The sequence below is a fragment of the Nothobranchius furzeri genome, chromosome 8 (assembly GCF_043380555.1).
Source record: "Nothobranchius furzeri strain GRZ-AD chromosome 8, NfurGRZ-RIMD1, whole genome shotgun sequence".
Taxonomy (NCBI): Eukaryota; Metazoa; Chordata; class Actinopteri; order Cyprinodontiformes; family Nothobranchiidae; genus Nothobranchius; species Nothobranchius furzeri.
In genome coordinates, this window is record NC_091748.1 from 59,404,261 (window position 1) to 59,431,652 (window position 27,392).

A 27,392-nucleotide genomic window follows, 5' to 3' on the forward strand; every position below is an offset into this window, starting at 1 on the left:
AAAGGGTAACAACAATCAAGTTTCTTGGAGTGATAATAGACGACAAATTAAAATGGAAACCACATATAACTTACATTAAGACAAAAATATCGAAATCAATAGCGATACTGTGTAGAGTTGAAAAGGTTATCAATACGTCTTCTCTGCCAACCCTATATTCGTCTTTTATGGTCCCTTACTTAAAATATGGCGTAGAAGTATGGGGCAATACATAAAAAAACAATTTAGAACCTCTGTGTACTGTAAAACAAAAGCAATACGAATAGTGGCTAATGCAGAATATAGATAACATACTCATTCACTGTTTATTAAATTAAAAATTCTCAAGTTTAAAGATCTTGTTAACTATAGAATAGCACAACTTATGTTTAAAATACTTAACCAGAAGCCCCTTACAGTGTCCAGAAGTTGTTTCAACTAAGGGATGGAAATTATACTTTACGTGGAAAATTTATTTATAAGACACATTTGATTAGAACCAACAGGAAATATCACTGTATTACATCCAGAGGAGGACAAACAGGGAATAACTTGAGTGAAGCAATCAAGAACTGTAAAACAATTAGTAAATTTAAAACTCTCTTGAAGATGGAAATGTTAAATACATGGTATGAACACATAGTGGCAATATCTTGCTGACATCACATGAGAGCTAGAATTTTAATTGAATATTAATTGACTCATTTTTTTCTGTGGCATGTATGGTTTGATTTGACTAATTGTTTTCATTTTTTTCTGATGATTTTCTGATAAAAGTCAGATTTATGAGAATGCATTATTGTGATCTAATCCTAATGGGATCCTTAAATAAGTTGTTTCAGCTTCTTGGAGTCCCTTTCACAGATCTAATTTATGTAGTAGAGTGGTACTGTGTATATTGTGTACAGACATGTTATGAAAATGGTCTGTGAATAAAGAAATAAAGAAATCTAAAACCAGGATTCTCCTGTTCATGTACGGATCTTAAAATTCCAGTCATGACACACACACACACACACACACACACACACACACACACACACACACACACACACACACACACACACACACACACACACACACACACACACACACACACACACACACACCAAATCCATTGAAAAGAATATGCTGTATTGAGACATTCCAACAAATTAATTTAACATCACTATAATCTAGTTCAATCCAGCATATTTATTTATACATAATTCCATTTCATCATATTAAGATCATGTTTAATAGGTCTATTTTAATCTAGTGATGTTTGTAAAATACAATTACAGAAAGTGTGTACTGCTACATCCGGAGTTTTCAATTGAAAACTTGCTTTATACATTTTAACAGCTTTCCAATATGCTTATATTATTCTTTACATTTTTTTATTGAACATTAAAACCTTTTATTGACCTTTTCTGCTTCAAAGACACCTCCCGCTAAATGGACTAGGCTTTCTTTCTGACACTGGTAACATCAACCCTTTATCTGCCGAGTGGTAGAGCATATCTTGAGTTCATATATCTGAAGCACTAACTGAACTTCAAAGAAAAAAATACTAAACCAAAAAAAATTTCCAAATATATAGAGATGTTTGACTAAATACATAACATTATTACATTGTAATATCATTCCCATAACATTGTAGAAATTATCATTATTAGTTTACACTATACTAAAGCCTTTATTGCCACAAATGAAAAATGCAGAGAAGACTGTCATTGCTTTCTCCTTGGCGAGCAAGTTAAATGGTGGTTTTATCATCAGACAGCTCGAGTGGGCCCACATTTACTTGCATTCAGGCAAAGATGTTCTGAATAAAATGTAGCTCAATAATATGAAATGCTGTATAACATCCAGTCTCCTCCTCTGGAGATAATGCTGCATAATAAACACCAATCAGAATCTCTTTCCTCCACATATGATCAAAAATCAAAGATTCACTTCATTTTCCACATGCTTCAACAGTAAAAATGTTACATTTGCTGAACTACTGATTTTAGACTGCTATCAGTATAAAAATTACTTCTAAATACTGTTGTACCATCTGTGGGTTCACTGCACCAAAACACCTGTTTTGACACATTATCTGGATGATAAGTGCATGAGTAATTTGCATTTTCTGGGAAACTACTATGTACGCTGGATGACTCAGGTTTAGGAATAGCATGGTCTGTCATTACAACATCAAGGATCTGATTAAAATGAGTTCAGGTGCTACAAAACTGGCCTCTGCTATCCAGATCTGCAACCTTATCTATGCGCTTTAGAGCACACAACAGGTTTTAAACTGTTGATTGGTTAAAAACTTGGATTCATGTCAAGAGAAACCTTTCAGTTTCATTTTCAGCATGTTCTCTTGTCATGGCCTGTGTCTGCATCTCATCTCATGTGTCTCCTTTTGTCCTCCACTGGTCTCTAGGTGCTCATTTTGTGTCTTCTAGCGCCCTCATATGTCGTGTCTGCATCTTCCTCATGTGTCTCCGGCTGTTCCCCATTTGCCCTCTAGGTTTCCCTCCTCAGACATCCCCCTCCCAGGTCCTGTGCTCTCTTGGCTCCCTCTTTGCCACGCCCCTGTAGTTTCTGTCTGTAGTGTTTTTCTTTAGTGTCAGCTTCCCCTTAGAATATAGTTATGGTTATTGCCTTCTGGTCTTTTGTTTTTCTCTTAGGTCATTTTCCTTTGTTACAGCCTTTCTTTATTTAGTGTGTTTTTTCCCACCAGTGTTTTTCTTCCTCTTCCCTGATTTAGTAATTGTGTTCACCTGGTCCTTCTCCCCACACACCTGCAATTCATCTCCCTCTCTTCTTCCCAGTCTATATAAGCCCTGTCTTGTCTCTGTGTTGTGTCGGTCCATTGTATGTTGTGAGTGTTTGTTCGTGCTCTGTTTGAGCTTTTGTCTCCAGGTCTTTGTGCTCTTCGTGAGCTTATGGTCTTCAGGTTTTGGTGCTCTGAGAGAGCTTTTGATGTCCTGTTCTCCAGGACTTTTGGACTTTTGGCCCGCTGCCATTTTCTGGATTTATTTTTTTGTTCTCCCTAAAATAAAGGATTTTTACTTTTACTAACTTCTTCCTCGAGTCATCCTGGGCAGTCTGCACATTTGGGTCCTAAACATTCCCCACAACGTGACACTCTTTAGTTGTTCATAAAAGATGTACAACAATACAAGTCTGATTTTCACTGGTATCAGTTGTGGTTTTATATTCCTAAAATATTAATTGTTTGATTTGTTTTGAAAACAGTCAGTTACTATAAAAGCAGTTAAATTAGTTAAGAGCAGAGTAATTAGTTTATTGACTGTTTACAGATCATATATTAAAAAACATAATGAGATAATAAAAGTGTGCAGGCTGTTTGTTTTGGGTGTGAATCGAACAAAGGTCATTCATTTCATGACTTTAACTTTTTTCATGTGCTCAAGAAACAGACTTTGATGAGTCATCAAAAGTACACGCACATTTGGTTTCAAGGTTTTACATACATATCAGGACATAAATTTATTCAAATATAACCTCAACTGAGAAAAAAACACTCAACAGACTCTGCCAAATGACAAACAAAAACTAGATATCCTCATGATTAACCAGCTTGTAAAGTCAACCAGAATTTTTGTGGAGCAATTTTTAGCTCACTCTTTCCTTCAATGTTGCTTCATTATATTGACATTTGCAGATGTTTATTTCTGTACAGCTGAAGGTCCCAGCACAGCATTTCAGTGAAGTCAGAATGTGGACTTTGGATCATTGCATCACTTTTTTCATCAGGCATCCTGTGGTGAGTTTGCTGCAATGTTTAACATTTTTCTTTGTTTCATGACCCAGTTTGGTCCAGTCTTTAGCTGGAAGTCATGTTTGACTCCAAAAGACTTTTGTAAACAAAGGAGTTAATGGATGACTCAGTGACTATGATGACCAGGTCTGGTGGATACCAAATACGTCCAAATCATCACCCTTTCACCTCTGTTTCTGACAGCATTAGGTTCTTCATTTTGCAAACATACTGTGTTATTTCTGAACATGTCTACCAGTTTAACTTACTAACAATGGTCTCAAGAGTCTGAGATGGACTTCAGGTTATTTTTTTTTTATTTGAACATTTGGGAAAATTTTGCTGAGCTTTTGTAACAGTTATACTAGAAACATAGCTTCAGCAACTGTTTTTCAATTTTATTTCCAGTTCTGGACCCCATCTCATGACGCACTGCATGTAGTTCTTGGTGATCTACAGTGGGGTCCCAACTCCAACTCTGGGAACCACTGGTTTATTGTACCAAACGTAATTTATCTTACATCTGCAGCAGTGGCGTTTCAAAACACTACTAAAAAAAACATCTTACTTATTTTTTGGGAGTATTATTTCCTGTGTGTGGCAGCTGATTATGGGCTCACAACCTACACAAGGTCTCTGGAGCTGTCGGGCTTTGCTGTTTGACAATAAACCTCCAAAGATTCTGCTGGGAAGTGGCTTAAACACAACACTAACTCCACACACTTCTGGTTTAGTGACTCAAAATGATGAATTAAAGACTGTAAATTCTTACTTCTATGAAGGCCAGAGTGTTGTTTCATAATCCCGTGTTGTGAATATCAGCAATGTTTAGATGTATTGCCCACATCTTCTTGCTCCATGATTACGGTTTAGACGCTAACCTCCTCTCAGTGGATGTGTCACCCCATCATGTAGATCAGGGATTCCCTAAGTGTGGTGCGTGCACCTCTGGGGGTGCGCGAGATGAAAAGTGTTATGGCTGCGGAGCTCAGAGAAGTCTGTCATATGTCACCATTAGCGTAGTCAGAAACTCATTTGTGGGTGGGCCTAAGAAAAAGTAAGTGGGTCCAATAAATGCAATTGAAAACAAGTATATTTTGCTTGTGTGTGTGTGTGTGTGTGTGTCCTCTGCATGTGCCCTAGCTTCATAATAATAATGTGCTCCGAGATTCAGCACTCTGACCTGCGCACGCTGTTAATAGCAACATATGTTCCGTACTTGATCATTTTTAACTATGTTGGAGAAATCTGAAGGTGAGTCATTCTGGCAGATTGTAATTAACACCCCGTCTCATGCAGGTGTTCTGACATTGTAAACCTCACACAAATAACATTGTGGATGTACCAAAATAAATCAAGAAATGATTCCTATCTGAGCATTTTGGCATTATTATATATTAGCACACTGACTGTGGGACAGCATTCTAAACGTGTCAGGCTATTAACAGCGCGCTGAAGATCTGAAGTTCAGAGTGCGTCTGTCAGAGGTCAGACGCGTTCCAGCGGAACCACGGCTCACGGGTGTGCATGTGAGCACATCTGGGCTGGGCATAAGTAATTTTACAACATTGGTTTAAATAGCGCCAATAACGAGACGCAGTGACTGGAGTGGCTTATGGAGCTGTGCCACACACACACACACACACACACACACACACACACACACACACACACACACACACACACACACACACACACACACTGATTCAACAAGTGCATGCTGCGCTGTGCCGTCAGACTAAAGGCAGAAATGAGCGCTGCGCGCTTCCATGATAAAAAACTTTTAAGAGGTTTTATAACAGCATTTTTCATTCAAGGTCATATTAGCGTCCATTTTGGGATGACGTATTAAAATTGAGTCCGCTCCAGCCAGTGACTCCTCATGATCCTGACCACAACTCATGTTACTGCAGCATTTGTTATTCCAGTCCGCGTGGCAGCGGATCACAGATTCAGCCACACCATAAAACAGCAATAATTCTGTCTGAGGCAAAAGTGAAGCTCATGGCTATAGCTTTTCCATCGTTTGCCCTATAGACATTTGATTATGCACAAGTAGGTGGCCAGTTCAGGTTTACGCAGAGCAGAAGGAAGGAGAGAGCTCTGTTTAAACGTTCCTGCTTTAAGAAAACCGTTAAATTGCATTGTTTATGTGCCACCAGGGTACTCTAAATATTGATTTAAAATTAAATCAAAGGAAATTGTAATGGTATTGAATGTTTATTAATTACTATTTCAAAAATACCTAATACATAAACATAAAAATGAAAGTGATGGGGAAAAAGGTCGATCATATTTTTTTAACCTTGTCTGTCGAGTGACTGTTTAGCGTGACGTCTGATATATATATTTAAATACATCTGGATATATATATATATATATATATATATGTATGTATATATATATATATATATATATATATATATATATATATATATATATATATATATATATAAGCCTTTATTTGTTATAATTGTGATGAGGACTAGCGAGAAAAGTGGAATATTGCTAGTAATCTTGGAGATATGACACTGATGTTTGTTGTACTTGTATGCATTCTTAGATTTAAAAACTACAAGGAAAATAATTTCATAATAATTTGTGCTTGCCATAGTGTGGGACAATACTGCCATCTTTTGAAGGAAACCAAGCTTTTCATAGATATTGGCAGTCCATCTCCAATCCTATCAGGGTTGTTTTTCCACTTTAATGTATTTCATGTAGATATTTTACTTAAACAGGAAATCTACATACAGGGATCAATAAAAAATGAGCAAAGCCAAATATTATTATCTAAACATTCATAACATAATGCAACTTTTTAAAGATATATTAATTTGCCATTTTGCCTTGCATCTCTCAGCCTGTCTTGCTCAGACATGGTGCCTCCGGGTTCCAAAAGAAAGTCATCAGTCATGCTGAGCAGCCAGCAGCTGAGCAGGCTTTTATTGATCCTCCACAAATCTGCCATATGGCCTTGATGGAGAGTGGGGAGGCTCATCACAGTGTAGCATCTCTTCTTCTAATGACACTATCACGTTTAGGCAAGTGACAAAACCAAGAGCTGTGGACCAGAAAGCTAAATATTTCCTCTTTCACTGTATTCTTACTGTAATAAGGTGCCTTGTTTAGTGGGTGACAGGCCGAGAATGCTGGCAGCAAAGTTCAGAACCAGTTGTTGTGATATTTGGAAAAGGTCACTGTTACAGTTTTGCTCACCCAAATATGACCCTTCACCCTTGACTTTTTATCCAGACAATATGCTCAGAGGTTAGTTTCCTTTATGGCGACGATTTGATTCTGTGTATGCAGAAAAAAAAATCTGTGCTTGCAAATAAACTTCAAAGGTTTCTGTGTGAAACACATTTTCTTTCCAAAGCCACAGTGCCCCAGAGATCACAGCAGTTACAGATGACACGCCCTTATTTGTGCCCATTGTGTTGTCTCTTTCAACATTTGTACCCAAGCTAATACATGTCTTACAAACTGTTCTGCAATTTCTGCATGTTACTTTATTTTACACATACTAAATTTTTTTGTTTTTGTTAATACATTTGGTAGAACAGAAAGAAAAATATCTAGATATATCTGTAAGTGTAATGCATTTTGCATGTATTTTTAAATCAACAGTCAGACAATTTGATGTGTTGACTGATGTTACGCAGAGAATTTTCAACCACACAGAAAAGACACATAGACTGAAAATATCAAAGGAAATTAAAAACCTCCAGAGAAGCTGGGTTTCATCGTCTCTGGTTTTTTTCAAGTTTATTTATTCCAGTGTCATCTAAAACCTCCTTTTGGGCGGTGCCAATGGGAGTTTTAGGGAGGGGTTCCTCCTCATCCCCATGGGAGTTCAGCAACACTGCTGACTCCTGTAAGGGTGGCCTGAGTCCTCTAACCAGCTCTAAAGGCTTTATTTAAAATTCAAAAGGGCACCTGCTTTGCAATATGACTCCCACTTAACCCTAGTTTAACTCTTTTTGCAAATAATAAAATTAATCATCATCATCATCATCATCATCATCATCATCATCATCATCAAAAATCATTGCAAGATTAAATTTATTTATTCTTTATTTAACCAGGAAGGTCCCATTGAAATTAAAAACCCAATTTTCAAGGGAGTCCTGGAAGTTACAGTTATACATTTTTCTGCTTCACAGACATGTTATGCACAAAATGACTGAAGGCAGTTACAACACAGGGAATTTCATCTCAATGGTTCTCAGTTTGGTTTTAAATGTACTCAAGGGGGAAAACTCGGTTAATTTCCAGTTTTCCTGCAGCCTGTTCCATGCAGAAGGAGCAGAGTGAACGAAAGCCCTTTCTAAATAATATTTTATTCCTCCTAATTAAACCTAGTTTGAACTATTCACTTTTTCTCACATTGTCACAGAAGGAGACGGTTTCGATGTTATTTTAAAAATTTAATTGTCATTAAGAAGTGCCCCACATCCGGCAGCCAATCACATTGAGCCATGTTTGGTTGCTTGACAACGAGTGGACCAATCAGCGCTGTGTTTGGGTTGTGCGCCTGTTGGTTGTAAGTTCACTGCCAGTCGGACAGGACTACAGAGCTGGCAAACGGGAAGCACTTTGGAAATACATAATTAATTGCAACGTAAAGTAAGTACTCAAGCCATTAAGTGGTGTTTTCTTCAGTAAATGGTCGCTTTCGCTACTGAACCGGGTTCAGACCGGTTCAAACAGGGCGGCGAAGTCTGCTAAATAAAAGCGTGAGCGAACCGGTGTCTATATGTTCCTAGCTAACCCAGCAGTTTTTCGTTATAGCAGGAAGCTGTGGTAACTACGTTTAATGATGCTGAGGCTACTGTAGAGTTGTATTAAATGGGTTGGCCCATCTACGAAGCTGTACATCCACAGGAGCCACAGGTCAGGTAAAGGAAGCCAGCTATGTCCCAATGCTTTGACCTCTGTCTGTGTTTTATAGCTTTTTTGTCCTGTTCCGGGTTTAAAGAATAATTTTACCATTTGATGCACCAAACATTTTAGGTTTAATGTCAGGTGTTCATAACATACCTATGTCATTACGTTTATGAATGAGGAAAAACAAAATATTCTGAACTAACTGGAAATATTGCACGCAAGCACCGAGTGTATCTGCTCAGTTAATTAGTAAATGAAAACTTATTAAGTTAAAGGTTACTACTTGTTGAGTAGTTAATCTAAAAGGGATCTTATAGGCCTAATCTTTTTGGCAGTGCGAGGCTTTCCATCTGTCCCATCAGATTAAGTGTCACAATGAACAACAGACAGTTGTGTCTTCTCTGAAAACACGTAAACAAACAGAGAAAATTTACAAAATATATTAGCTATATACATTTTGAATGCACACTTTGTTTTTAATAGTAACTGTTGCTCCAAAATGATATTTTATACAGGTTATTTAATGACTTTTGTTGTCTTCCATGTTTTATTATGTCAAACTAATGTATAATTAGGCGATTTTGATTAATCAGTTGGTGCTTTGAGTTAAAATATCTGCCTGATCCTAATCTGTATCCTATCAAATGTTGCAGTATTGGTACAGCAACTGTACCAGTGCTGTAGCAACCTTAGGATGGGAAAATTCCTCTTAATTTCTACAAACAATTAGTGTAGTGTTATACTTAATGTACTTGAACTTCTGATGTTCAGTGTGTAGTTTGTTTCCCCTGCTTCATCACTGCATATGTACTCCCAAAGCCTTGTAATCCTAAAGTGTTGAATGGCCACTGCTAATCTGACCATCTATTTCAGGACTGCGTAGGTGGATTTTGTGGTTTGTAATCTGCAAATGCCATAGATTTTCCAGACTGGTCCTGCACTGCAACAATGCCAGAGTCCTCGCTGTGTGAGTTTACATTTTAATATCTCTGTAAACAAAGGCTTTGCTTTCTGTCAACGGCCTCTGTTAGAATTTTTTTCTAGTTTGCTTCTTGTTTTGTTTGACACCCTTATTTAGTTCTGATTTATAGTACAATGATTCTGTGCTGTTCTCTGCCTTGTGTCATATAAAATAGTTACATATGGATGCTAAATCAAATGTAATTTTGAATGAAAAATAAATCAAGTCTAAATTAAACACAGAAATGTACAGAGTATGTATTTGACAGACTTCTCTCCTCACAAGTCAAGGACGGTCGCCGCAGCTCTGTTGAAAGTAGAACACCCCCCTTGAGGCAGCTGAGCCAGTCGTTGCAGCCACTCCACAGAAATCCCCACACGATCAGTATTTTCTGCTCAGAGCATAATGTGCAGGAATGCCTGTCACACATCAATATGGTTAGTGGCCTTTCAGGTGTTTCTGATGTAGAAATGAGTGTGCCTCATGGCAGCTCAGCTTGAATTTAGGCATTTTAATCATATGAAGAAAGTGTATTATTGTTATTTTGTAAGGGAAACACATATTTTATTCTCCATATAATTTCTTTTTTTGTTCTCTTTCTTCCGGTGCAGGAAGTCTCGTCACTGGGCCTCCCACCAGTTTGGTCAGAGCTGGATGGCAGCTCAGTGCTGAATGTTGTCGCTGTGCTGAATCGCATGTATGACCTGATTCAGCTGCACCACAAGAGCCTCAGAACTGTGGAAAACATGGAGGTGGAGCAGCTTAAGCTCAACAGCAATGTAGACTTCTTGAAGCTCACAACCACTCGGCTAAAGGTACCTGCCTGCTGTTTTACTGTTGTTTTAGAATAAGAAAACCTTGAAAACCTCAAGATTGCTGAATTGTTACTGCACGGTGTAGAAATCAACTTAATATTAAAACAAAAAAAAAAAACGTTTCTTGCATTTCCTTTGATAGTATACTTTCTTCTTGTAAATTCTGAAAACTAATATGGTTTTAATTGATCAAGTTCTATGGAAAAGGCTTTGTTGACAGTTGCATTTTTATTTTGCAGGAACAGCTTGATGTTTCTAAAAGAGAAAACACAGGACTTCTTGAGAGAGAACGACAGCTCCTGCTGAAAGTCAAGAGTTTGCAAAACTGCCTGAAAAACGAAAAAGAAGAGGTGTGGCATTGAAACTTTTACCGCAGGTATTTTAGACCTAATTTGTGGTCAGATGTTTGTGATGCTTCTGTTTTGAGCAGGTGCAAAAACTTCAGAACATAATTGCCAGCCGTGCCAGTCAGTACAATCACGACATGAAGAGGAAAGAAAGAGAGTTCAACAAACTGAAGGAGCGATTAAATCAACTGCTGGCAGACAAGAAAGAGAGAAAACAAGGTAAAATGGAAAATACCTGCAAAAATATATTGGAAATAAACAATAATAAACTGTTAAAAGCTGGACAGCTGCAGGAAATGTTAGCATGAGCTAGACAGATAAGCTGTTGGTGTGTTTAGATGGTTTTGTAAATCTCACAAATGTTTTGACAAGGAAGTTATGCAGTTTCCTTAGGAAAACACATGTTAACTCATTCACTGCCATTGACGACTAAAGTCATCATTTTAAATCCAATGACGACTAAATCGTCATTTGCATTTTTTTACTGTGTGGGCATCAGAACGAGCCCCCGCACCGTGAGAACAAACATCTCAGCTCTAAAGCCGATCTTCATCCACATACGCCACTCGTCACATGATCAGGAAGCAGAAAATCCATGTGTTAGGAGATTGTTTTGGGCCGCTGCTGTAAAAAAAAAAAAAAAAGTGAGGCGCGAACCGGAAAAGCTTCTGCCGATCACAATTCAACAACGGATTATGAAAGAACGGATAACGCTTGAAACGCGTGGATTCTTCCTGATGTAAGAGGTGAGTCTACGCTTTGTTTTGGTAGTTTTGGCGTCGACATCATCCTAGCGCACAACGTTCTGCGACTCTTAAAAAAACAGTAAAAACGGTGAGAAACGCTGGCAGCGAAGGGCTTTACCCATCAGGAAACGGCTGGCAGTGAATGAGTTAAAGATCATAAAAGACCCTCATAGAATCTGTGTCACACTGTCATTAGCTGGGCCATTTGCTTCCAAAATGATTAATCCCAAATAAAAACGTATGAATGTTTACATGTAAAAATATATTTTGATGTCTTGCCTTCAAGCTATTGATGTCCTCAATAACATTGGGAGAGCGGATGGCAAGAGGAGCCTTTGGAAAACTGAAAAAACAGAGGCAAAGTATGTTATGCTCACTTCTAGGTTAATTTTTTTGTATGTCTATTTGAATTTTGTTTTTAAAAAGTTAAACTGAGTTACATTTAGTCAAAATGAGAACTTGTAAAGAAAGACTTGGTTCTGGTGTTCTGATTCATGTTTATCTGTGAAACACGTTATTTCTCTAAAGAGTAAATCATCATGTGACAACTCATTGTGGGATGTTGTCTTCCAGTGTTTGATGTGATATTTTAAGATTATTTTTTAAACAAACAAATAAATAAATAATTATAAGTGTGTTTGTTATCTAAAGGCATGAGGGGGAGATGTACAAGACTCTTCTGAATGACTACGACTCCAGACAAAGGGAGCTTGTGTTGGAAAATGCTGAGCTGAAAAAAGTTTTACATCAGATGAAAAAGGAAATGATGTCCGTACTCAGGTCAAGAAAACTGTCCCTGAGAGGAGAGAAAGCTGACTTAAGTGGCACACAGGTGGGGCAATTTGTTTTTGCTTCAGTTTAACATCTTCATACATAATTTGAAGGGAAATTTAAAAGACTTTTTTTTTAAATCTCACTTAAGGCCGCTTCAGAGGAGGATGAGGAAGAGGTGTTTGACTCAGAGCTGACTTGTGTTCATGCTCGGGAGAAACTCACCAACAGTATTCGCCTCCAGTGGAGACGACTCAAGAGCCACGTCGAAAGACTGGACAGCCAAGGTGATTAGATGCTTGTCACTATAGATAACTTAGATGAATTTTAAGGAAAATGTGTCTTTACTTAAAAAAAATTAAAATCAGAATACATTTAATCAACAAACAACAAATTCAAGTCCTGTCTGCACAAAAGTTCCATTTAGCTCACAGTTAAAGGTAAAGAACAAGAATACAAAAATGTTCTAATTGACCCAAATGTACTACAGAATGCAGAAAAGGTCAAGAAACAGCATGTTTTATTAGGAAACAATCTTGCTTTACATTTTTCTTTATCAATGCTTTAAATACTTTATCAATACTTTAAAACGAAACAAATATTTGTTTATGTGTGTGTGTGTATATATATATATATATATATATATATATATATATGTGTGTGTGTGTGTGTGTGTGTGTGTGTAGTTGATGTGAAACGGGTAAATAAAAAAAACATTTTTGAAAATGACTAATTTCCATTTTACCTTTCTAGTGTCTTTGACTCAGATGAGCAAAAGTACAACCGGTGATCCTGTTCCTCCTCGAGAGACTTGTGAGAAGGAAATGGAAAGACTCAAACTTGAAATTCAGCAGTGCAAAGACTTTATTCAGACACAACAGCATCACCTACAGGCAAGACTGTGATTCTCTTTACTGAAGCCCCATTCCCACCTGTACCGGGTCGGCCCGGGCCGGGTAGCGTAGGTTGTTTACATATCTGGGTGGCCTGGAATTTTTCCGGGCCAACCAAGGCTCATTCTCGGCCCTCTTCCCGAGGGGTACTGCTTCAGGCCGACCAGGGCCAATACGCCCACTGCTGACAGCAAATTCACACCTTCCATTAGAGCAAGCCTCTGATTGGTGGGTAGAATCAGCCCACATGGGCTTAAGGCAAGGATGTGTGGAATCAACCGGGCCAGGCTGGGGCCGACTGGGGCTACCCGGCCCGGGCCGACCCGGTACAGATGGGAATGGCCCAAAAGAGGCTAAAGGCAACTACTTTGAATTAGATGCTAATGACCACACGAAGTTTGTGAGGGTTTTCCTGAACAGAGTTTGTTGAATTTTGGGCTTGTCTAAAATAATAACACATTTACTGGGTTATCGAGGTCTGTGGAGTAGAATTCAACAGATAGTGTTTTTCCTATTTCTGACACCAATGCCGATTTGTGAAGATCAAGATAAGCAGATGGCTGATATGTGCAGCAGATTTTTCTGGGCTGATTTTCGTGGCCAATATCTAAATGTTTTCCATCTTATCTGAATGATAAAATGTTGCTAATAACGTCAGTTGATGCAAAACATGTAATTAAAATGACAATCTAGTTGAAAATAATTATTTGAGCAGTTAATATGCAGATTTTGTTTAGGAACATGAATATATAATTAAATAAAATTCTGCCGCAGCATCGGGCTGCCTGGAGATATCCCTGAATTTAAATTGCCATTACCAAGCAGGTATATTAGCCGATGCTGATAAAAATGGTAAATATCATCCCGATGTGTCCCCTATTGTGGAAACAAAGCAAACTCAGCACTGCAATTACACTCTTTTTATGTGTTTGTTTGATTTTTGTAATTGACAATGTTTAGAAAAAAAGTTGTTTAATTTTTCGTTTAGAAAAAAAAGTTCACTTTAGAGCCACAGTTTAGAAGATAAGTTTAATCCACCATTTTAAAGTAATGACATGATTTTTTTGCACTTTTATTTATGTGAATTAACAAACAAACAAAACTTCTTCATAATGAAATGATTGTTGACTGGAAATGTGCTTGGACTTTCTCTTGTTGCAGCAGAAACTGAGCACCCCCTGTGATGAAGATGCTGCTCTACTCCTGAATGACAGTTACATGCTTCAGGAGAAGGAGCGCCTGAGAGGGGAGTGGAAAAACCTGGAGGAACAGAGAACGATCTTTGAGAAAGAGAGGAGTAACTTTACTGAAGCAGCTATTAGACTGAGCCATGAGGTAAAACTACTAATCAGGAAAACACAGTTGTTAGGAAAATCACAAGTTTTTGAATAGTTTCTAAAATGATCTGTTTTTTGATTTACCTTTCAGAGAAAAGTCTTTGAAGAGGATCGAGCAACATGGCTTAAACACCATTTTTTAAGCTTGAGTCCATTTGAAAACTCTATTAAACCCCAGCTATCAAAGTCTTCAAGTGCCATTTTGATTTGTGAGTGTCTCTCCCTGAACTACTGCTTGTGAAACTTTGCATGACAGTCGATTAAAGTTTAAATGTAATGTATTTATATATTGAAATCTTCGAAAGACATACATAATAGAACACTTTAATATTGGACCACTTTTTGACTATGATGAAAAATCAATATTTTCACTAGCAAACTATACAGTTTTCAGTTATTACTTAGAAATACTTGCAGAATAAATAGAAATCAGGAACACTTTTTAATATCTTATCACAGCAGTCACTTAGTTATTTTCTTATTTTACCAGCTGAAGCAGACTCGAGTGCACAGTTGGCTCCAGAAAAGCTCAGTTCCTGCTATTCAAACTCAACTTCTTCACCCAGTGCTTTTATCACATCGCCTTCCATCTCCAACTTGCAGCACACACTTGACCTTATCCCAGAAAATGGGTACAGAGTTTTTATTTGCATTTTAATTTCTGAAGCATTCATGTATTGTATTTGAATAAAAAAAATCCAACTCTTATTGTCTCCAGATCAACAAAACCTGGAAGAGAAAGAAGCGTCCTCTGTGAAAATATTCATCCAAGAGACAAACTGTGGAATGACGACAAAGACCTCAGCTCCAAATGAAGCCAAAAACTTTTCTCATTTAATCTATATTTGCTGTCAGAGTTTGGTGATTTTAGAAAATAGCCTGACTGGCCAAAAAAAAAAACCCACATCGAAAAAAGATACGTTTTTCAAAGCCAAAAGTTTCTAGTTAACATATAAGAGTTATATATAAGTTAATATATAAGAGCCTAAGTCACGCCCATCTAGTTATGGGCCATGGGTCCCTGGAAGAATGAAAAAATTAATGCAAGTCAATGGGGCTATAAAAGCTATTTTCTAATCCTGTTTGTTATGTGCCATGGATTTCACATATTATGTCAGTGAATTTTAGATATTCTGATGCCAAGAAAGGGCTTATTTTCAAATGGGAGCAAAAGTTATTTTAGGTTTTGTGTGAAAATATGTCCAGGACTACAAATGCGCATCACCAAATTAACATCATCAAACCACACACGGAGAAAAGCAGATGTAAAGTGGCTGTAAGTTTAGCAAACTTCAAATCATTTTTTTAAGGAGGAAAGAACCACCATAAATCTCACCATGTAGAAAGTAACAGCTACGCTAGGAAAGAGGAGGTTCTGTGGTAACGTCATATATGCGACGTAACGATGTCAGACTTGTAGTCATAGCAAGTACAAATTTTTACAAGTTGATGAATCTCAAAGTACGTGACAGGTGTGGTCGAAACACATCATTACCTTTTAAATTGAAGTACATCATATGTGAGATCCAGGGCGTAAGGCAAAGCAGATTAGAAAAGAGCTCTTTTAGCCATATTGACTTGCATTCATTTTTCCCCTCTATTTTTGTTAAGCTTTTACAGTGTAAACATACAAACTTATAATAACAAAACACATGCATAACAGCAAAGAAAACAGAACCTGACAGGTTAACCAAAATAGGGAAATAAGACAAGGCTAAAAATAATGAAAATGGGAGACTTAACCCACCCCACCATCCCGACGAAGACCTTGTTTTGGAGTTTCTCCAGGACCCTACTAATTAATTAGAAGAGCAAGGTTAAATCAGCTTAATATTAGCAAGGTACTGTATAAAGGGTTGCCAAGTTGCATCAAAATATTGGAGTTTGTCCTTCAAAACGTATCTTATTCTTTCCAGATGTAATGTATTTGTTAATTCCTCCAGCCTTATTTTGTCTGTTGGAGGTTTTTCACTCTTCCACCTCGTAAGGATAACTTTTTTCCCTATTATAAGACCGTATGAAATGAAGCACCGCTGTGCTTTGTTGAATTTGTTAAAGGTTTCAGACACTCCAAGAACAATATATAAAGGGTCCGGTTCTATCACACATTTCACCACCTCGGACATCACACTGAAGACCTCAGACCAAAAATTGCCTATTTTTGGGCAAAGGACATGGAGATGAGCTGCCACGGAGGTTTTGCATTCATCACACAAAGGTGATACTGTAGGATATATATTATGTAGTTTTTCCTTTGAGAAATGAAGTCTATGTATGATTTTAAATTGAATAAGACAATGTCTTGCACTATGTGAACAGGTGCAAATCTCCTCAAGGGCACTGTTCCACAAATCTTCTGCAATCTGTTCCCCAAAATCTTTCTCCCATTTGTGTCTATATATATATATGGGCAGGCGGGGAATTTAATAACAAGAGGTTCTTATAAATATGCGCTATCAGTTTAGGTTCATGTATCTGCAATTTCAAGCAGTCATCTATTAAATAAAGTTTTTGGTTCGGTCTGAAAATCCTCAGAATGCCTACGTATATAATCTCTAATTTGTAAATATTGGAAAAATGTGTTTTTCCAGTCCAAACTTCTACTGTAGTTGGGAGAACAAGGCGAACGCCCCTTGTACATACAGATCTCCAACACATTCAATGCCTTTCTGATTCCACCTAGAGAAAGCTCCACCCGAGTCAGATGGGGCGAAGGTAGGCTTTCTGTCTATGGGCAATACAAAGGATATGGCCTTGAGATTATTGCTGGATTTAATTTGTTTCCAAATACAAATTGTGTCATGAATAACCGGATTGTTGTTGTATAATAACCGACTGATCTTAGTTGGGACCAGTAGAATTGTAGCCAATGAATATGGTTGGCATTCTTCTCGGTCCATCTGAAGCCAATTAGGTGGAGACTTTGTGGTATTTAGCCAGAAGATGCACATTTTAATCACTGAGGCCCAGTAATAAAATAGAAAATTTGGAAGTGCTAATCCTCCAGCAAGTTTAGGTCTGCACAGATTTCTTAGCTATTCTGGGAGCCTTATGTCCCCACACAAAAGGAATTATTAAAGAATCTAATTGCTTAAAAAATGTCTTTGAGGAATAGTGGAATATTCTGAAAGAGATATAACAGCTGCGGCAATAGGACCATCTTAACTGCGTTTATTCTTCCGATCATAGAAATTGGAAGCGTGTCCCAGAACAATAACTTTGAGTGCAGCTTCTCTATTAAAGGAGGGAAGTTGTATTGAAAGAGTGAGGCATACTGTCTTGTTACTTCAATTCCTAAATATGTAAATCTTTCTAAGGTGATTCTAAACGGAAAATTAGCGAGGAATGTTAGGTCCTCCCTGTAAACTGGGAGTAAAATGCTTTTTGTCCAGTGAATCTTGTATCCTGTGAAGGTTCCAAATAGATTGATTTTATCTAAAAGTGCTGGTATAGTAATTTTTGGGCATGTTAGATAAAGAATACCGTATGCATACAGATATTTTATTAATTGTGTCTTTAGTAGTGTATCCTTTTATTTGTGGGTCTAGCCTAATACTTTGAGCCAATGGCTCTATAGCAAGAGCAAAGATTAAAGGGGAGATGGGGCATCCCTGTCTCGTCCTCCTGCACAGCCCGAATGAGGAAGACAGTGTGCGATTGGTTAGAATTTGGGCTGTTGGGATTTTGTAGAGAAGCTTATTTAGTGACAAAAAACCATTTCCAAAGTTGAATCTACTGAGTACTTCAAATAGGTATCGCCATTCGACCTGATCAAACGCCTTCTCAGCGTCAAGTGCGAGTATGACAAGATCCGAGTGTGGATCCCTTCTTGAGTACATAATATTAAAGAGGCGTCTAATATTAAAGGTGGAATTTCTATAAGGTACAAAGCCCGTCTGATCTGAATGAACCAACTTCTCCAATAAAGGGCTCAGTCTGTTAGCAAGTATTTTAGCAAATAGCTTCCCATCAACATTCAGGAGCGAAATAGGGCGATAAGCACCTACTTCTTGTGGATCTTTTCCTTTTTTATGAATTACCGTGATCACAGCTTCAGTTAAGGTCGGCAGTAGAGCCCCGTCTTCTTGAGCATGTTTGAATACCCACAGTAGATAGGGAGACAACTTTTCACTGTATTTTTTATATAGTTCTCCGGGGAGTCCAACGGGACCTGGCGCTTTGTTACACTTTAATGTACTAATGACAGCTTGAACCTCCTGGGTTGTGAGCTCTGCATTCAATGAATTACAATCTCGTCATCTAGTTTGGGTAGATTACATTTACCATAGAATTTATTCATAGTCTCAGGGTCTAAAATGGATTTAGAAGTATATAGTTCTTTATAACATTCAGCGAATCTATTATTAATATCTTTGGGTTTTGTGAGCAACGTATTATCACTGGCCTTATCTTTATGTATTGTCCTATCATTTTCCATTTTTTGGAGCTGACGTGCAAACAATTTATGTGGCTTATCCCCAAATTCGAAGCACCGCTGTCGAGTATACAGGAATGCTCTGCTTATCTTTACCGATAAAATTAGGTTATATTCATATTTCAGCAACGTTTTAGACGCTTCAAATGAAATTATACTGCCTCTAATGTAGGCTTTAAATGCCTCCCAGAGAGTAGAGGGGGACGTTTCAGGAGTGTCATTCATCTCAAAGTACAGTGAAATTTGATCTTTTAAGTAATCACAATTTTTTTTATCTGTGAGCAGATGGGGATTTAACCGCCAAGAGGTATGCGGTTTGTCTTATTGATCTAAACATAATGAGAAGGAAAGTGGGCTATGATCTGAGATTACAATGCTTTGATATTGAGCATCCACTACAAAGAGTGGCAATTTAGTATCAACTAGGAAGTAGTCTATCCTACTATAGGAATTATGTACGGGCAAAAAAAAAAAGGAATAGTCCCGTCCTTAGGGTTTCATCACCCTCCTTATATCTAGGATATTTTTGTTTTTAATATATGTATTTATTAATTCACTTGAGGCATTTCTCTGAGGTTTCTTTATGGAGGATCTATCTAGATATGCATCCAAAACGGTATTAAAGTCTCCCCCAATTATCTAATTTGTCTGTGACAGATCTGGTATTAGTGCAAACACCTTCTGAAAAAATACCGGGTTATCCGTATTAGGTGCGTATATATTTACCAGTGTAAGCGGCACATTCTGGATCTCTCCAATCACTACAATGTAACGGCCCTCTTTATCAGTTATTATATTTTTCTGCAGAAAAGGTGTTCCTTTTCTAATTAAGACTGCTACGTCTCTGGCTATGGAAGAAAAGGTCGAATGGTAAATCTATCCACCTTGCCCTGAGCCTGTTATGCGATTTATTGTTCAGGTGGGTCTCCTGTAAAAATATGATGTCCGAGGCCAGGGTTTTAAGATGCGACAGACACTTTCCTCTTTTAACTGGATTATTTACTCCACACACATTCCAGCTGGAAAAGGTGAGGTTTTTCTGCTGCTTGGTACTGTCGCTCGTGTTCTCACTTATTGATAATCAATTTTATAAGGCCTTGTCCTCCCAACCCACGTCTCCCACCCCTTGTCAACCTGAACCACACATTAACAAGAAACAAAATAAACCACTCTGGCCAGTTAAAAGTGAATGGCGGAAGCCTTCTTAGGGAATATAAAAAAAGAACAAAAACAAAACACAAAAAACTAAAACATATATCTACGGTTACTTCCACACCAACGGGTGAACTGTTAACTTCAAAATCAGTCCATCAGCTCTGAGCTATCAGCACAGATTTCAACATAAGAAGCATGTACATGGGGAGTGGGACCAAGTAGGGGGTTACATACACACGTGTAGCATCTCCATTCTATTAGCAGTTATATATGCCTGAAGGAGGCAATCCAAATTGCAAACTTTATCTTTATTTTCATTTGTTTATCCCGATAACAAAATAGTCCTTTAACTATAGTTTTAGAAACAGGAGGTGAGAATGTGTCCCATTGACAGTCCATTTAAACGCATTGAACATAATCATAGAGCTAAATACAGTGGATTAATAACGCTCGTTTATATAAGAAGTTGGGTACCGAAATGTTATGGCCTCTAAATCGTAGAGAACATGACCATTAATCTGCACATAGCTTTTTACCGACCTGCAATGGAGTGTTAGTTGAATTGTTGCTTGCTAATTTTCAGGTTGCAGTGAATGTTATTGTTAGCCACCAGGCTAGCTTGCTCCCGGTGAAGAGAGTCACTCGGGGAGCTTGTGTCCATCAGTCTGCAGTCCCCGCAGATGACCCTGGATCAGAAAGGCGTTCCGCGTATTCTTTGGCTTTTTTAGGATCAATGAAGGATGTCTGTGTGCCATTGTGAGTGATTAATAGTCTTGCAGGGTAGAGCAGGCCATACCTGAGTCCGGGTTTATCGCGCAGTAGTTCCCTGGCGCGGTTAAACAGAGCTCTTCGTGTAGCCATGGATGGAGGGTAGTCAGGAAATACTTGAATCTTCTTGCCTTTGAATAAAAGTTGTTTCGTCGCGCTGGCTTCCCGTAGGATGTCCTCACACGTATGGTAGTAGTGTAGCCTCAGGATGATGGGTCTCGGAGGTTCTCGGGGGTCAGGACTTCTCTGCAGAGTCCTCTGTCAATAAGTGGCTTCTCGTCTAGAGAAAGCACGTCTTTTAGAAGATCGGCTACATAGTCCCGGGGACAAGATTTTGTCTTCTTGATCTACCTTCCAAGTCCTCACACTTTTCAGTTAATTTGCCCACTTCGGAGTTCAGTCTTGTTACCTGGCATTGGAGAGCGAGTACATCATCAGAGTGATGTGAGTCTGACTTCTCCAGCTCTTTAATAGTCTTCCCGTGCGAGGTTGCGGTTTCTTCAAGGGTTGTAATAGAGGTCTGATTTTCCCTCTTAGCTCCAGCTAGCTCCCCTCTCAGCTCCGCGTAGACCATTTCTATACGTGCATCTATGGTGGTGCATATATCATTCTTTATCTGGGCTACGACCCTACGAAGGTTAGCAATGGCAGCTAGTATTTCCCGGTTGGGAGGATCCGTTTCGCCTCCCATCTCCCCGGGTAGAGATGTGTCACTCAAGTCCGAGGGTTGGCTGGGGCCTTCATCTTGTTGGTCGTTCTTCTCGATTTTCACCTTTTTCGACATGACTTTTTCCTCCTTGGCCTTGATAATGAACTTCTGTATCTTCTTAAGTCGTTCCCCGTAACTTAAGACCGGATTTGAAGAAATTTAGTGTTTTTTTAGGATAAAGATATCAGAGCTCGACCGAACACGTCTTACCCCCAAATTCCACTACCTCCGTTCCGCTCCGACACGAACGCCGGAGCAAAATCGGTCCCGTTGTAGTCAATCAGAGCAATTCCACTACTGCGGCCGTGCTCCGGCAGTGCGGCGCCGTGCGCCGCCCTCTGTTCCGGCGTCCGGCAAAAATAGAATCGATCCTATTTTCGCTGGACGCCGGAGCACCTCCGCAGTAAATGGACAGAAATCACAACCGTCCAACAGGAAAAGGAGCAAGCACAACTTCCATTTTTCACAATACATCGATAAACAAAAGGCGTTTTTTGTTTCATATGCACAGATTTAACAACTTTTAACAACTATCAGTGGCGGCTGAAGTTTAAATGCACAAAAGTAAGCCATAAATACAGTTTCTACTATCAAAGTAGTCACACTTTGTTGATCCAAACACTTCTGATCTCTCAACACAAATGACAGGCAGATTAAACAGTTCATGCCGATGCTTCTCCCACACAACGGGTGTTTGGATCTAACTTCCGCGTTTATTGCTCAGACCGTATCGCAAGATCTTGAAAATCCCGCGCACGCTTATTTGCCCACCTCAGGTCTCCGGAGCGGAGCCGTTGTAGAGCGGGTACCAGTAAAAATTGAGTTCGGAAGCGAGCGGCTGCGGAGGGCGGGGGCGGACCGGACCGGAGAGGAGCGGAGGTAGTGGAATTTGGGGGTTACTCCTCCATCACTCAACAGCAACACCCCCCCCCACCGCTTGCATTCATTTTTTCGTTCTTCCGGGGACCCATGAGCCGACAGGAAAGGGAGGAGACTTAGGCTCCCTATGGTTTTCTGTCTTCATAGCTATTTTTCCACTAGGAGTTTCAGGGAGGGAGCAAACTGTCCAGAAGATACAATGTCTCTGTCTTTCAGCTGTTGTAACCATGTAAAATCTGCCCTTTCTCTGCTAAGATATAGCACATTGTAATTGTTCCGGTAGTGAATGATGTTACTGACGCCGAAAGGTGTCTGCAGACGTTAACATTAAAAGTTTTTTTCTGTCAAAGTATGCTGTAATTTAATCCGTTCAGCATGGATGTGTCATGTAAAATGCAGCCTTCAATGACCAGAAGAGCAGTGTTTTGTGTTTCTATGTGAGACCACAAAGCGCCGTAAATTACGATGCTGTGGGGTGATTTCTGCCACATGCCACACATCTTGCTGTTAGAATTTTAGAAACACTGATTTATTTTCCTTCTATTCAACTTCACCAGAAATTCCCAATTTTACCAATGCTGGTTGTTTTGGCCAAGTCGGCTGATGTCAAACCAATCAGCATGAGTTAACCACAAGTCCCATCCAGCAACTTTACCGGGCCTTTCTGAGTACATACCCCAGATCAGATACTCCACTGGTTAATGGCCTGGACAACGGTTCTTTCGGGCCAGCCCGGTGAAATTGAGGCATGCTGCAAGCGTCCGGTAAGATTACGCCGAAGTCCCGATAGTGGAAATGGGCCTAATGGGAGCAAAATTAGAAATAGTTATTTCTTTTTGATAATTATCGTTTCAGTGTTTCACAGTATGTGGTAAATATATATCTGAGGATGTTTTGGTCATTTTGGGTGTACAAATTATCATGTTTTTGATAAGTTGTTTCTCAGCTGAGCTTGCTGGTTAATGCTACAGCTGGTGTTGTCTGATGTTCATTGAACTATTTTCTAAGGTAGTTAATTATTTTAAAATAGTTTCTTGGAGTTTTAAAAATATATAGATTAATGCAACAGTTTTTCTAAATGCAATAAGGAAGTTGACCAAACAATTAAATAAAAGATTTTTTAAAATTTGTACTGGATTATTAACTAAATTTTATGTTAGAACTTTTTCTGGGGTTGTATGTGAATCATTCGCTTACCATATGTAGATTTCTGACACAATCTTCCCCTCCCAAAAATCTCAAGGACAGCCTAATTAACACAATAGCTGTAAAGATAATCTGTATTTCTGCTGTGAGTGCTCTTATCTGCTCGAAAGCATGTCAAAAATGTTTGGACCATAAATCCGAACTCTCAAATGTTTTTGATTGTCTTGGTCCGATTTTTGAGGACAAATAAAGGGTGCTGCCAATTGAAAATTACATGTAGCCAATCAGAAAACAAGGTGATAGAAGAGTGCTGCGTTGTACACTCCTCCTCTACTATGTTTTTGTACTCTGTCACCTTGGATCTCACAATACCTCCTGCCTGACCAGGGAATATTAAAACTGCTAAACAAGCTAGGTTTTAAAAACAAACACAGTCACAGGAATATTACCCCTCCTGCCAACTATCACCCCTTATCCACTTTTGCTGGATACCGGAACCTGCATTGCCCTAGTTGACCAGAACGCTTAACACCAATTGCCATAGATCCAAACATCTTTTTTCCCCTGTAACTTCAAATGGTGTATTTCCTTTGGGGCTGTGGTAGTTTGTTTATCCTATTGTTAAAGTGGTAGCAGTTGGCTTTTATTCCTTTTCTGATATTATATATTAGAGAGTTCTGTTGCAAAATGCACATGTGTGTAATGGATATAGGACCCTGGTACATGTGGAAGTGAAGCAGTTCAGTGAGACAGATAACCAGATGGTCCAATATTGGTTTTGGACCAAGCAGTGTAATTGGCTGAGGTTTTTAAACAAATATGAGAGAATCATTTTTTTCTGTCTTTTTTATTTATTTTTTGTTAAATCTCCACAACATATTCATAGCTGTATTATGTTGGAACATTAAGAAACATGAAAAAAATGTTTTAAGCTAGCTTGCTTTGCATATTAGCATTTGTAGCTCTAATGCGTGTAATCGGTTTGTGTGTAGTTTTTTTCTGTGTTGCTGTACACTAAGACCAAAACTGTTACATCCAATAATTTTATTGTTACGTTTGTGAACTCATGTTTTGAAAGACATCAGACAATTTAAAAATACTTCTATTTGAACTGGGCTTAAGGTAATGCTAAATCTAATAAAGTGCATGTATTAAGGATAGTCTACTCCTGCATTAGTACAAATAATTAAATTGTTTATTACTTCTTTAAAGTTTGAAATTGCATACTTTATTTAGGCTTACAGGTCCTTCTCTGAAAGTTAGCATATTGTGATAAAGTTCATTATTTTCTGTAATGTATTGATAAACATTAGACTTTCATGTATATTAGATTCATTCAGTGGCGGCTCCAGAAATTTTTTTCTGCAGGTGCTATGAAGGAGCTAGTCTTTTTACTGAGGGTGCTATGAAGGAAGTGGTTATGCGTACCTATTGTTCTCTAAAACACCTTCAACACTAGCAGATATACATGCGTGCACAAAACCTCAACAACACCTGAAGCAATCATTAATATACATCATAAACATATGAACAATCGCTGACTTTTCCATGAAATCATAAACACATACAGCCACACAGAAAACCATATATAGTGTTGCAAGGTTAGCTAACGTTAGTGTTAGCATTTCCAGCGGCAAAACCCTCGACTGCTGCGGCGGTTGAGGGTTGACTCTCTTCATCCAGATCCGTAGGTTTTTGTGGGTCTGAGATCACTTCCAAAGATTCATTTGTTTCTGACCGAACCTGTGGAAATTTGGACAACAAAAACTGATCCATTTTACCACTAGCTCTACCTTTCACTCGTTCACAGGTGGAAAATGAGGTCAAAGGTTAACATTAATTTCCTGTTTTGGTTTAAGTTTTAACTATCTATATGATAATTTACTGATTATTTTTGTTTTGTATGTTAAATATTATCACATCCACACATTAAATTAAAATTAAATTGTAAAAAAAATCTAATATTTACTTGGGAGTGCTATGGGGGTGCAATGACTAATCCAGGGGTAGCTATAGCGCCCCCTGGTGCCGCCACTGGATTCATTACACACAACTGAAGTAGTTCAAGCCTTTTATCATTTCTAATATTGATGATTTTGGCATACAGCTCATGAAAACCCAAAATTCCTATCTCAAAAAATGTGCATATCATGAAAAGGTTCTCTAAACGAGCTATTAACGTAATCATCTGAATCAACTAATTAACTCTAAACACCTGCAAAAGATTCCTGAGGCTTTTATAAACTTCCAGCTTGGTTCATTATTCAAAAGCGCAATCATGGGTAAGACTGCCGACCTGACTGCTGTTCAGAAGGCCATCATTGACACCCTCAAGTAAGTGGGTAAGACACAGAAAGAAATTTCTGAACGAATAGGCTGTTCCCAGAGTTCTGTATCAAGGCACCTCAGTGACCGGACCCTGAGGAAGATTGTGAAGAAGGACCAATACCAGACCTTGGGGGACCTGCGGAAGCAGTGGACTGAGTCTGGAATAGAAACATCCGGAGCCACCGTGTACAGGCGTGTGCAGGAAAGTGGCTACAGGTGCCGCATTCCTCAGGTCAAGCCATTTTTGAACCAGAAACAGCGGCAGAAGCGCCTGACCTGGGCTACAGAGAAGCAGCACTGGACTGTTGCTCAGTAGTCCAAAGTACTTTTTTCGGATGAAAGCAAATTTTGCATGTCATTCGGAAATCAAGGTGCCAGAGTCTGGAGGAAGACTGGGCAGAGGGAAATGCCAAAATGCCTGAAGTCCAGTGTCAAGTACCCACAGTCAGTGATGGTCTGGGGTGCCATGTCAGCTGCTGGTGTTGGTCCACTGTGTTTTATCAAGGGCAGGGTCAATGCAGCTAGCTATCAGGAGATTTTGGAGCACTTCATGCTTCCATCTGCTGAAAAGCTTTATGGAGATGAAGATTTCCTTTTTCAGCACGATCTGGCACCTGCTCACAGTGCCAAAACCACTGGTAAATGGTTTACTGACCATGTATGACTGTGCTCAATTGGCCTGCCAACTCTCCTGACCTGAACCCCATAGAGAATATGTGGGATATTGTGAAGAGAAAGTTGAGAGACGCAAAACCCAACACTCTGGATGAGCTTAAGGCCACTATCGAAGCATCCTGGGCCTCCATAACACCTCAGCAGTGCCACAGGCTGATTGCCTCCATGCCACGCCGCATTGAAGCAGTCATTTCTACAAAAGGATTCCCGACCAAGTATTGAGTGCATAACTGAACATAATTATTTGAAAGTTGACTTTTTTTCTATTAAAAACACTTTTCTTTTATTGGTCGGATGGAATATTCTAATTTTTTGAGATAGGAATGTTGGGTTTTCATGACCTGTATGCCAAAATCATCAATATTAGAAACAATAAAAGGCTTAAACTACTTCAGTTGTGTGTAATGAATCTAATCTATATGAAAGTCTAATGTTTATCAGTACATTACAGAAAATAACGAGCTTTTATCACATGATTTTTTTTTTGAGAAGGACCTGTGTAGTCTTATAGTTTCATTAAAAACGTTGTTAATTTTTATGTGAATTATTTTTTTACAATATTTGATTATTTATTTGTCACTTAAATTTTTATTAAGAGATTTGTAATGTTTTGGGGGGTTTCTTTACCTTTTTTTCATATGTGAAATGATTAATTGTCTTTCCTTTCAGTTCTTTCTGTAGCTGACATTTTTAATGCCAACTTCTCAAATGCCAATCACAACAGAACTGCTTGTCACACAGTAATTTGAATTTCATTTTAATTAAAAAACTAAAAGAAACAATAATTGTTCAGTTAGA

At 38.6% G+C, this 27,392-nt stretch overlaps 1 protein-coding gene across 3 annotated transcripts; it reads left to right on the top strand.

Moving 5' to 3' along the window:
* Positions 1-8,258: 8,258 nt before the first annotated feature.
* LOC107392695 (afadin- and alpha-actinin-binding protein) lies at positions 8,259-17,036 on the top strand. Of its 3 annotated transcripts, XM_054752320.2 has the most exons (15): positions 8,266-8,368; positions 8,534-8,640; positions 9,503-9,596; positions 9,876-10,027; positions 10,202-10,405; positions 10,645-10,755; positions 10,836-10,971; positions 11,785-11,860; positions 12,150-12,330; positions 12,421-12,556; positions 13,023-13,162; positions 14,324-14,497; positions 14,591-14,708; positions 14,990-15,131; positions 15,218-15,341. In XM_054752320.2, the coding sequence occupies exons 3-15, from the start codon at positions 9,578-9,580 to the stop codon at positions 15,312-15,314; spliced, it is 1,686 nt and encodes a 561-aa protein (XP_054608295.1). In that variant the 5' UTR covers positions 8,266-8,368; positions 8,534-8,640; positions 9,503-9,577; the 3' UTR covers positions 15,315-15,341. The 3 variants fall into 3 exon arrangements, with proteins under 3 accessions (XP_015826084.1, XP_015826085.3, XP_054608295.1); XM_015970598.3 differs by lacking the exon at positions 8,534-8,640 and having other exon boundaries at positions 8,259-8,368; XM_015970599.3 differs by lacking the exons at positions 8,534-8,640; positions 14,990-15,131 and having other exon boundaries at positions 8,259-8,368; positions 15,218-17,036.
* The last annotated feature ends 10,356 nt before the right edge of the window (positions 17,037-27,392 follow it).